The following is a 12,035-nucleotide window of genomic DNA, read 5'->3' on the forward strand; positions in this document are numbered from 1 at the left end:
TTTTTTCTACTTGGAGGAGGCATTTTTTCCCCCAGTCGCATTCTGAGTGCCTTCCCACTTTCCAGTCCTGTATCTGACAATGTTTCTCTGCTATTCATAGCGTTTCAGTGACTAGCGATTCAGAAGTAGTTTGTCACTCTTTCTTCCTAGTCTGTCTTAGTTTGGAAGCTCATCTGAAACCTTTCCACCATGGGTGACCCTGCTGGTTATTTAAAATACCGATGACATAGCCCTCAGAATCACAGCAATTCTCAAACCACCACAGCACGACAGACAGACAAGTGGTGGTTGCGTGGTTGCTATTAAATAGGAATCTCCTTGTGCTAGGGCCCTTAAATCTGGCTCAAAGGCGGGATTTCTGTCCTTGGATCTCAATCAAGGGGCAGAAGCGCAGCAGGGGCGACTGGGATGTAGTGAGATGCTTTAGGCTGGGCTTGTGGGTCTCTAAGTTGGTCGACCCCACCTCAAAGCCACGATCCAACGGTTAGGCTAGGACTACCTGGCCAGCCCCTGCAGTCTTTTCCCGCTGGGCAGTGTCTCCCCATCAACCTGGTCTCCAGACACCTCTCACCCTGCCGCTCCGTGGTCTGGGTTTCATTTAACACCTCCACCAGGTCTGCGCAGTTGTTGCGCATCGTTTAGCCGCCGCCCTCCATGATAGAAGCCCTCGCGCCCTTTATGATGCCTCAAAAGGCAATCCCCATGAACCTCTAGACTCTTCTATTGCTACCCCCATTTTTACAGTTCAAGTCCTAACTGCTAGAAGCCACAGCCCTGCATTTACCTGATCTCACCTGTCCCTTTTATCTTTATGTGTCTGAAAATAAAGGGTTTGCACTAGGAGTTTTAGGCCACCAATTAGGCCCTACATTTGCTCCAGTAGCTTATTTATCAAAAAACTGGATCCTACTGTCCGAGGATGGGCATCTTGCTTGCGGAGTTTAGCTGCAGCCTCCCTTTTAATCCAAGAATCAAAAAAATTAACTTTTGGAGCCCCAACTATTGTCTTATCCCTTCATGCTATTGCTGATTTGTTAAACTATAAAAACCTACAGGAATTAACTCCTTGCAGGATTCTTTCGCTTCAAACCTCACACCTCCATGATCCCTCATTAACCTTCCAGTTGTGCCCAGTCCTTAATCCTTCCACCCTACTCCCTGTGCCATACCAGGAACCGACCCCTGGTAGCAGCGCTAGGTATTGAGGCGGGCATAGCTACTGGAACTGCAAGCATTTCCCATTACTGGAGGTTTTGCTAGTTGGTTCCATAATCCTCTATTAAATTCCCTGCTTTCCTTTGTAACCCCACTATTAGTTACTTTACAGGCAGTTGCCCCTTGTGTTCTTCATTTTGTTCGACTGTAGGTTCCGAATACCTAGGACTGCGGGCCTAAGCCCAGTCCAGCTGCTGAATCCATTGCTTCTTGGTATCCCATTGAAGAGCCCAATGGCTACTGACAACACCGCCAACAACAACAAAGCCATTGATGACCGTGGTCCAAGCCCAAAGACCAAAGACAGCCTTGTCACCCCAATGCCAGCAGGAAGTAGCTACAGAAAAATGACCTTCGTCCCTTCTCCCATGGGCATGGATCATAGAGACGGCCATTCATTTTTCTTACTTAACCAAAGAGGGGGAAATGTTACAATGTCACAATACCTTACAGTTCTTCCCTCTCCCCTCCCTCCAACTCCATTTTGTCTGTTTCCCCGCGCTAAGCTACAAGGCACGTAGTTTAAAGGACAACATGGCTTTTGATAGGCCAGAGCTAAATCACCCCAGCAATGACCACTCCCTTCCTGTTGAACCTATATAAGTCCCCTCCTTTCCTGTTGACTCCTCTCTCTTCCTTCTTTCTCTCCTCCCTTCTGCCTCCAGCCTTCTCTCTTTGTCAGAGGTTACCTTCCTCACCCTGAATAAAAGTCTCTAGATGGGCCATTTGGAGTGAGGTGTGGTTGATGAGCGGCACCGGGATTGTTTTTTCCCTTTCAGGGACCAGTTGCTAGAGAAGGATATCATGTTTGTTAAGGTGGAAGGTCCGAGAAAAAGAAGAAGACCCCCAGTGAGATGGATCCCCAGTGAGATGGATTGGCAAAGTGGCAGCATCAATGGGCTCAGATATGGCAATACTTGTGAGGTTGGCCCAGGATTGGGCAGTGTTTCATTCTGTTGTGCATAGGGTCGCTATGAGTCGGTACTGACTCGATGGCACCTAACAACAACAACTATTTACTTAGATAAGGGGTCCTGGTAGTGCAGTGGATTACGAGTTGGGCTGCTAACAGTAGTTTCAATCTACTAGGTGTTCCTCGGGACAAAGATAAGGCTTTCTGTTCCAGTAAAGATGTACAACCTTGGAAACCTTGTACAGGGAACTGACACAGTGGCACACCACCACCACCATTTACTTAGATTACTTTATTTCTGAGCTTTGTTGTTGTTGATGATGATGTTGTTAAGTGCTCAGTTCCGACTCATAGTGACCCTGAATAGGGTTTCCAAGGAGCTTGGCAAGTGAAGTTGATCTGCTGACCTTGGGGTTCAAACAGACTTTGCAAGTCCAGCACATTAACCCACAGTGCCACACCACACCAAATGTGTCCTCTGAGCTTTAGAACCACACAATATTAAAAATCACCAAAGAAAACACTGAAGTTTACAACTGTCTTCATCCTTTAACCTAGAAGTTCACTAAAAACAACAAAGGTATTCATACATGCTCATTATAGCAGTTCTGCATGCCTAGAAAACCTCTCTACTTCAATGTCCCAATGAAAGACCTTAAAAGAAGCATTCACAGAATAAGTTGCACTGTGGAATAAATTACTGGACTAACTACAAATTTAGCAGTTCAAACACACCAGTCACTTTTGGGACACCATACGCAGAGTCGCTGTGAGTCAGAGACGACTCAGTGGCACTAAACAATAAAAAACAACAACCAACTACTACACACTTTTCCTAATTTAAAAAAATGTAGTGATTTACTTTCTCCGGTACCAAGTCCTGGTGTGGCACTACAGGATAATGTACTGGACTGCAAAGTTCAAACTTAGCAGCCACTCCTAGGAAATCCTACACAGAGTTGCAACAGAATCTACGGCAATTAACAGCAAGAACAAACAGATAACAAGGAGTCCTGGTGTGAGCTCTGCAGGGTAATGCACTCAACGTAAAGACGGTTTGAACTGCAAGGTTGGTGGTTCAAACTCACCAGCCACTCCTTGGAAAACCTATACAGGTTTCATTTGACGGCACTTAACAACCAACAGGTAACAAAGGAGCCCTGGTGAACTGTGGGTTAGGCACTGAGCTACTAATTAACCTACCAGTTACTTTGTGTTCTGTGGCACAAAGCTAAGGCTGTCTGCTCCCATACAGCTTATAGTCTTACATATACTGAGTCAGAGTTGACTTGATGGCAGTAGGTTCAGTTTTGGTTTGGGTATGAGTTGAAATTGACTTGATGACAGAGCGTAAACCCATAATTACCAGAGGACCTGGTGTGGTGGTACAATAAAGTGCTCGGCTGCAAACTAGAAAGTTGGCAGTTTGAGCCCACCAATCACTCCACCACTGCTTGTAACAGATAAATAGTGTCTATAAAAATTTATAGCCTTGGAAACACTATGGTACAGGTCTTCCTTATCTTATAGGGTTGCTGAATTAGAATCTACTCAATAGGTATGTTGTTGTTTTATGCTCTCAAGTCTGTTCCTACTTACAGTAATCTTGTACAGAATTTCTAAGGAGCAGCTGATGGGTTTGAACTAACCTTTCAATTAGCAGTCCAGTGATTATTCTACAGCGCTACACCAGGACTCTCCAGAAATATGGGAAACTTAAAATTAAGTATTATTTTTTCCTTCAAAAGCATCATTGATTTTACTTTTCTTCTCCATTATCACTGGTACTTGCAATCGTCCATCTCTAGGAATCTACTTAGAATACTCACTAATATTCTTCTCCTGGTGTGGTGCTGAAGGATAAACATTCAACCACAAGATCACTGTGAACCTTAAGGTAGGAGGTTCGAACTCAACTGCTGTTCCTTAGAAACCCAATACAGAGTCACTATGAGCCAGACTTCAACTTTGGCCAGACTTTGTCTCTCATACTTTGGACATATTACCAGGAGAGACTAGTTACTGGAGAGGATATCATGTTTGGTAAAATGGAGGGTTGGAGAGAAAGAGGAAGACCCCAATGAAATGGATTGGCACAGTGGCAGCAGTACTGGGCTTAGGCAGAGCAACGATTCTGAGGTTGACCCAGGACAAGGCAGTGTTTCATTCTGTTGTACGTAGGGTCACTATGAGTTAGGTACCAACTCGATGGCACCTAACAACAACGAGTCATACTAAGGAGCTTTGGTAGTGTAATAGGTTATATGTTGTGCTGCTAACTTCAAGGTCAGCAGTTTGAATCCATCAGCAGCTCAATGGAAAAAGATGAGACTTTCTGCTCCTGTAAAGATTAACAGCCTTGGAAACTCTATACAGGGTCACAATGCGTCAGTATAGACTTGACAGCACTTAACAACAACAATCTTCCTTACTAGTCCTGTCGGAACAGTGGTTGTAAGTGTTCAGCTGCTCCACATAAGAAAGATGGGGTGGTGTGCCTCCGTACAGATTTAAAACTTAGAAACCCTAGGGGGCAGTTCTACTCTGTCCTACAAGTTGCTATGAGTCAGAATCGATGACAGTGGTTTTGGTTTTTGGTAATTTTAAGTACAGCTTTCATAAAACCATTAGTCACTGGGAAATGGGCAATTGCTTCTGTTTAACTCAAATCTAAATTCTAGGACCACAAACCTTTATCCCACATCACATGATGGCTCCTTAAACCTGTCAGAACTATATATACTGTCCCTTGGATTTATATCATACTTACGCCTAGTGTCATCATGCTACTCCCAATTTTCCACCAAAAATGTCCTTCCTCTATCCCTTGTTAATCTAAAATCCAACCTGGTTTAGCAAGACTCATGAAATTAAAAAGTATTTCACTACAAGTATTGCTGACTTCTCAAGAAAACCTAGAAAAGAACATTTTTTTCATTGAAACACTACTAATACATTAGTACAAACAAACGTATTTAAAATTTTAAGTCACCTGAAACATGCCTCCCCTGATTCTGTGGCATTCTTTGGAACAGATCGTGGTTGTAGTCATAATATCTGTAGTCTTCATGTACACGATCACCAACTGGACGCCTACATGGGCCATTAAAAAAATTATCCAAATAATAGAATCGGGAATTGGAGTCTCCATTTTCAACAGCAAAATTAACTTCAGTTAAAAATGACTGAGAAGAGCCATATTCTCCAGGGACATCTGCTAGACTCCTGGCAAGGTAAGAAGGTGCAGATAATCTGTTGCTTTCTCTTCTCATTATTTCATGAGGTGTTCTTTGAACTGGAGTTCTAAGGAAACTCTGGTTTCTTGAAACTACTCCATCTCCAGAAGCTGAAAAGGCATTAGGACTTGAATCTGGGAGACAGATATCAGTTCGTCTTGGAATTGTTGGACCATGCCGGATGAATGAAGGCATAAGATCTAAAATAATACAAAAATAAAATGACCAATTCAATAAATACTAAACACACTTTCCAAAAGTTGTTCATTTACATCTACTACCTCAAAATGCAACATTTCAATAGGTTTAAGAAAGATGCATTTAAAATTTTGATTTAAGTTAGTACTTGGGTATTTTTAAACAGAGTCTGATTAAACTTTCCCATTCAAATGAATTTATAATTTGCACGAATGTGTTTGCTATACATACATGCAAGCTCTGCTAGATTCAAATGTATTCAACATTCATAGCCATTGCATTGCAGTCCATTCTGAATCATAGCAACTTTATAGGACAGCGGAGAACTGTCCCACAGAATTTCCAAGGCTGAAATCTTTACAGAAACAGGCTGTCACATCTTCTTCCTGTACAACAGCTGGTGACTTCAAACTGTATTATAATTAACATCCAAGTGCTTCACCCACTGCATGGCTAGGATCCCTTATATTGTGTATGTTACCAGATAATATGAACAAAATGCCAATATATTTAAATATAAGTATGTATTGATGTAATATTTAAGAAATTAATGTGTAAAGTAGGAAGCAATAAGCAATCTTATTAATCTAAATATAGTTTATATGATTTATGAGATTAGTCTGTTTTATTTATAAACTGCTAAGAGCCCTTCTTTAAGCAAACATAATTCTAACAATAGAACAAAACATAATGCTAATCCCAAACATGTAAAACTGAATGCCTTTTAAAATAGATTTAAATTATTAACCCTGTGTTTCTACTCTTGAAATAGCCTAGAACAAAAGACTAAAAGTTAAAACTTTAGACATGAAAATAAAAGGATCTTATTTCTAAATGACACACAAATGTTGAAATACTGTTAAAAAAATCAACACTGAAACTATTGCTCCTTTAAGAGCAAGTAATTATAATTCAAAACATAAGATAACAATCAAACAATAGTTTTCAGGATATGAGGGGGCTTCAAAAAGTTTGTGGAAACTTTCCATTATTGTTTATTTCCAATTTTCCACAAACTTTTTATAGTCCCCTCATACAGTTATGAGTCGGGCTGCCAACCTCAAGGTCAGCAGTTCAAACCTACCAGCGGTTCCGTGGGAGAAAGATGAGGCATTCTGCTCCCATAAAGATTTACAGACTCAGGAACCCTGAGCAGGGTCACTATGAGTTGGAACTGAATCCAAGGTCCTTAACAACAACATATGGTACCATACTTGAAAATAGGTTTGATATTGTTATAAAACAAATACTTTTAAAATATGAAGGAAGCAGAATTGTTATACATTTTATAAACGCAGTATTAGAGAACATTCATAATAATAACCTTCAGAAGTTAACACTGTACAGAAATTAATATCCAAATAAACCAAACTCAACACTTGATGAAACAAAAAAAAACACTGTAACAAAAGTTATCTGATTAGAGAGGTGAAGCAAATGTGTTTCAAAACTTTACATGATGTTTATTTGTAGGAAATTGCTCTGTGATCTATCATTTAAAAAAATCTTAACATGTATAACTAAAAAAGAAAGCTATTAAAAAGGTTTAAAGATAAAGTTTCAGGATATTTATGAATCCCAAAGGATCGATTTGCTGTTCCCTCAGAAAGCACTGCTACAATATACATTTGGACTTCTGAAGACATGATTGTAATGGAAAAACATGCTCTCTACCCTATTTTGTGTGATACTAGGAAGTACTAGAAACCACTATGAACAGCATTCTCCACTGTAAAATGAGGTAATATCTAAGTCACAAGGTTACTAAGAGCTTCCAAGAAGGAAACTTACACAAAGGAACATAGTACAAGCACCAGAACATTAACTTACTTCTAAAAGGCTCAAAACACAAACGCAAAAATTCCAAATTTAAAAGATTCAATTAGAAAAATCAGTCAAATCTTAAACCAAGGAGACAAATGGAGCGCAGGTGTGTCTGTGTGTGTTACATCCTATTAAAGTTAAAAGTTAAGTAATTTTCCTAAAATTAGGTAGAAATCATTTTGAATTCTGCCTTTTCTGGAGTCTTTCGGGCATCTTTATAGGGGTCAAGGTGGCGTAGTCATCAAAACCCTCAGCTAAAGGCCAGTGGTTTTCACCAACAGATGCTCGGCGGGAGAAAACTGTGGCAATCGCTTCCTTAAAGATTCAGTCTTGTAAACACTGTGGGGACTTCTGGTGTGGCGCTGTGGGTTAATGTGCCACACTGCAAGGTCAGCGGTTCAAGCTCACCAGCTGCTTCTCCGAAACCCTTTACAGAGGCGCTATGGGTCAGAATCGACTCCACGGCACTTAACAACAACAAACACTGTGGGCCAGTAGTTCTATCTGTCCTACTGAGTCTCCACCAGTCTGAATCGACTCTACAGCAGTGTTCGGTTTTTGGTTTGCTGGTCTTTATTGGAGTTTTGGTGTGGCGCTGTAGGATAAGCACTGGCCCACAAGGTCGGCGGTTCAAGATCACTAGCCGCTCCTCGGAAACTCTATACAGGGACGCTATGAGTGGGAAATGACTGGAGGACACTTAACAACAACATTGGAAGCACAGCTAATTTTTTTTTTTTTTCACTCTGTTGTTTTTCATCATAGCCAAAAACAAACGACGGTCTGAGATCTAAGAGTGATGGGGCTTTGGGTAGCAGGGTAGCAGCTACAATGATAACAGACTGCATTTTAACTCATCTCTGCATCCAGAAGCAGAGCTAAGGAATTTCCCCCTAGAGATCTCACCGGAGAGTGACACCTGCAATGTTTGCAAACACAAGGCGCATCTTGACGTACTGTGTGTCTACACAAGGAAAAAAGTGAGTCCCCGTCTAATAACTTTTGCTTTTAAAACGTCAGAGTATCAGCAATTTAAGCGTTTCCTAGAGTCTTGTCCAATTATCAAAACCAACAATGCCATGGAGAAAGGGAGACTTCTTATTTTTAGGGGCTTCCATCCAGGAGAAAAAACTAGCCTAAGTTACTTACTCTCTTGCTGTCTTTCCAAGAAAGAACACCACTTCAGGCACTATAAAACAGAACTCAGTACTTCTCAGAGGCCAAGTGGAAGACGCACCGAACTCTATCTAATAAGCTCCCACCCGGGTCCCGGCCGCCGCCCGGACCAGGTGGGTGCGCCCACCCCCATCCCCCGACACTCACTCCGTAGCAGCGGCGACGTCTCTTTCTTCACATACTTCCCCTGCACTTCGGCCGGCTTGGACCCTTCGTTTTTGGTTTTCTTTCGGGACAGCATCCTTCTCGACGAGGCCCGAGGCCGCGCCAAACAGCCTCCCTTAGGGCTGCGCGCCGGGCCCGGTCCGTCTCCGCCGCTTCTCCCGGCGCCGCCGCCTCTCCGCAGCCCGGGATCGCCCGTAGGGACTGCCGCATGTTCTGGGCGCTAAGCGCGCCGATCGCCTCTCAGCCGCGTGTCAGTTCCTTCCCGGAAGTCTGCCCACTCCGCGACGCTGCCTGGGGACGCCGTGAGGAGAGGCCAGGGAAGCCTGGCCAGGGCCATGGTCCGCCCCGGGCCGCCGAATAACCGCTACCGCTACCACCGCCGCCGCCGCCACGGCCGCCTACGTCTCGTAAACTTTCCCCACAGCCGCTGGGAATTCTGGGAAACTAGTCACAGCGCGAGCCACCACCGCCGCCCCTCCCCCACCGCAGCTCCCGGGCGGGGCTCCGACAGCCGGACGCCGAACGCCGGACGCCGGACGCCAGCGCCTCTGCCGACGGGCTGGCCACACAGCCTCTCCGGAGGAGGAGCTACAGTCTTCAGACATCTTCAGGGAGAAGCCCGGCCGGCGGGCGGGAGAGGTCGAAAGGACAAAGCCGGTGAGAGTGAGCGCTGGACCCCGTCTTCCACAGACTTTTTTTTTCTCAGGACCTTGGAGGCGGTAACCTCCCTAGACTTGTTCCCACAGTCGTGGAGAAGTCCCTCTTGGATTGTTCCTGTTGTTATTATGTGCCTCGGAGTCTGTTCCTACTCATAGCGACTCTGTATAGGATTTCCGAGGAGCAGCTGTGGGTTTGAACCGTCGACCTTGCAGTTTACCTGTCCAGTGCTTATCCTACAGGACGCCTGGAGTGCCGTCGTCGTCTGATAAATCCAGGTCCGTTAGTGGCGCTGTGCGATAAGCATTGGACTGCAAACCGCAAGATCGCTGGTTCAAACTCACCAGCCTCAGAAATCCTATACAGCGTCGCTATGAGTTGGAACCGACTGGACAACATTTAAAAACAGCATAACGGAGGATCAGTAGAGTTGACCCAAACCCCGAGCTACGCCACACCAAATAATCTGTCGTTAGGTGCCATTGAGTCGGTTCCAACTCTGGCGACCCTGTGCACCTCAGAAAAACATCTCTCCCGTGCTGCATCATCCTCACAATTGCTGCGTTTGAGATCACTGCTGCTGTCACTGTGTCAGTCCATCTAATTTGACGGTCTTCTTCTTAGTCCCTGACCCTCCCCTGGTCTCTCCCGATAACATGTCCAAAATATGAGAGACAAAGTTTCGTCATCCTGGCTTCTAAGGAGCAGAAGGTTGGTTTGTCTAGCAGTCAGTGGTACTTGTAATGGTCTTCTCCAGCACAACTCAAGTGCATCAGTTCCTCGACATCCTCCTTAATTCATTGTCCAACTTTCACATGCATATGAAGCTATTGAAAAATACCATGATTGGGTCAGGTGCACCTTAGTCCCCAAACACTTTAAAGAGGTTTTTACAGCAGATTTTCCTAATGAGTATTGATTGTGGATCCAAGCAAAATGAAGGCTTTGTAAACTTTAACCTCTTCTCCATTTATCATGATGTTACTTATTGGTCCAGTGGTGAAGATTTTTGTTTATTTACACTGAGGTGAAATCTATACTAAGCTGTACAGATTTTCAGTATTTGAAGTCTTTTTTCCATTCAACAAGCAAGATTGTATCATCTGCATATCACATGCTGATAATGAGTCTTATTCAATCATGATGTCATGCTTTTCATATAGTGCAGATTTTTGGATTATTTGCCCAGCATACAAATTAAATAAATTTGGTGAAAGGATACATTCTTGATACAAACCTTTGCTTATTTAAAACCATTTGGTATACCCTTGTTCTGTTCAAACAACTGCCTCTTGGTCTATGTACAGGTTCCTCATCAGAACAATTAGATTGCTAATACCCATTCTTCACTGTGTTAGCCATAGCTTGTGGTGATCCACACAGTCAAAAACCTTTGCATAGTCAGTAAAACACAAGTAAACACATTTCTGGAATTTTCTGCTTTCAACCAAGATCCATCTGACATCAGCAGTGATACCCCTAGTCCCACGTCCTCTTCTGAATCCAGCTTGAATTTCTAAGAGTTTTCTATCAAGGTACTGTTAAAACTGTTTATGAATTATATTCAGAAATCTTTTACTTGAATATGCTATTAATGATATTCTATGATGTCTGCATTCTGTTAGATCACCTGTACTAAGAATAGTCACAAATATGAATCTCTTCCACTTGGTTGGCCAGATTTCTTGGCATAAATGAGTGAGCACCTCCAGTGCTTCTTCAGTTTGTTGTAAGAGTTCCATTTGTATTCTGTAAATTTCTGGAGTCCTGTTTTTCACCAATGCTTTCAGTGCAGCTTGGAATTCTTCCTTCAGTACCATCAATTCTTGGTCATATATTGCATTTTAGGGTGGTCAAATATAGACCATATCTTTTTGGTATAGTGACTCTGTGTATTCCTTCTGACTCCTTTTGATGTTTTCTACATCTTTCAATATTCTGCCAGCAGAATTCTTCAATATTACAAGTTGAGGCTTGAATTTTTCTTCAGTTCTTTAAGAAGCACATTTCATTATAATACTTTGTCTTCTCGAGCTGCCATTTGAAATTTCTGTTCAGCTCTTTTTACTGCATCATTTCTTTTAGTTGCTTTACCTTCTCTAGGCTCAAATGCAAGTTTCAGAGTCTCTTCTGATAGCTATTTTGGTCTTTTCTTTCTTTCCTGTCTTTTTAATGGCCGTTTGCTTTGATTTCTATATGATATTCTTGATGTCATCCAACAACTCTTTTGGTCTTTGGTTGAATCTCTTCTTGAGATGGTATGCGAATTCAGTGGGATATATTCATGGTTATATTTTGGCTCTCATGGATTTGTTTTAATTTTCTTCAGCTTTAACCTGATTACATATTAGAAATTACTGATCTGTTCCACAGTCTGCCCAATTGTTTTGACTGATGGTATTTTATGTTATTTATATATGGTGTATAAGTTGTTAGTCTTACAAAATTCTTTCTGTCTCCAGCATTATTTCTATCACCAAGCCTGTGTTTTCCAACAACTGATCCTTCTTCTTTGTTTCCAATCTTCACATTCCAATCACCAGTAACTATCAATGTGTTTTGATTGCATGTTTGGTTGATTTCAGACGGAAGAACTTGGTAGAATTCTTCAATTTCATTTTCACCAGTCCTTCTCCAGGGACTGGTTCCTC

General features: G+C 42.5%; 1 protein-coding gene across 1 annotated transcript in view; it reads right to left on the reverse strand.

Moving 5' to 3' along the window:
- Positions 1-8,945, reverse strand: part of SAV1 (salvador homolog 1 (Drosophila)) — a 44,264-nt gene extending 35,319 nt beyond the window's left edge. Inside the window, exons 1-2 of the mRNA XM_006872340.1 lie at positions 8,710-8,945; positions 5,121-5,564 (exon numbers count right to left, since the gene is read on the reverse strand). Of these exons, the coding sequence (XP_006872402.1) occupies positions 5,121-5,564; positions 8,710-8,803 (538 nt within the window). The 5' untranslated portion in view covers positions 8,804-8,945. The remainder of the gene's footprint in view (positions 1-5,120; positions 5,565-8,709) is intronic.
- Positions 8,946-12,035: the final 3,090 nt, after the last annotated feature.

Source organism: Chrysochloris asiatica, unplaced genomic scaffold, assembly GCF_000296735.1.
Source record: "Chrysochloris asiatica unplaced genomic scaffold, ChrAsi1.0 scaffold00194, whole genome shotgun sequence".
In the NCBI taxonomy this organism is placed as follows: Eukaryota; Metazoa; Chordata; class Mammalia; order Afrosoricida; family Chrysochloridae; genus Chrysochloris; species Chrysochloris asiatica.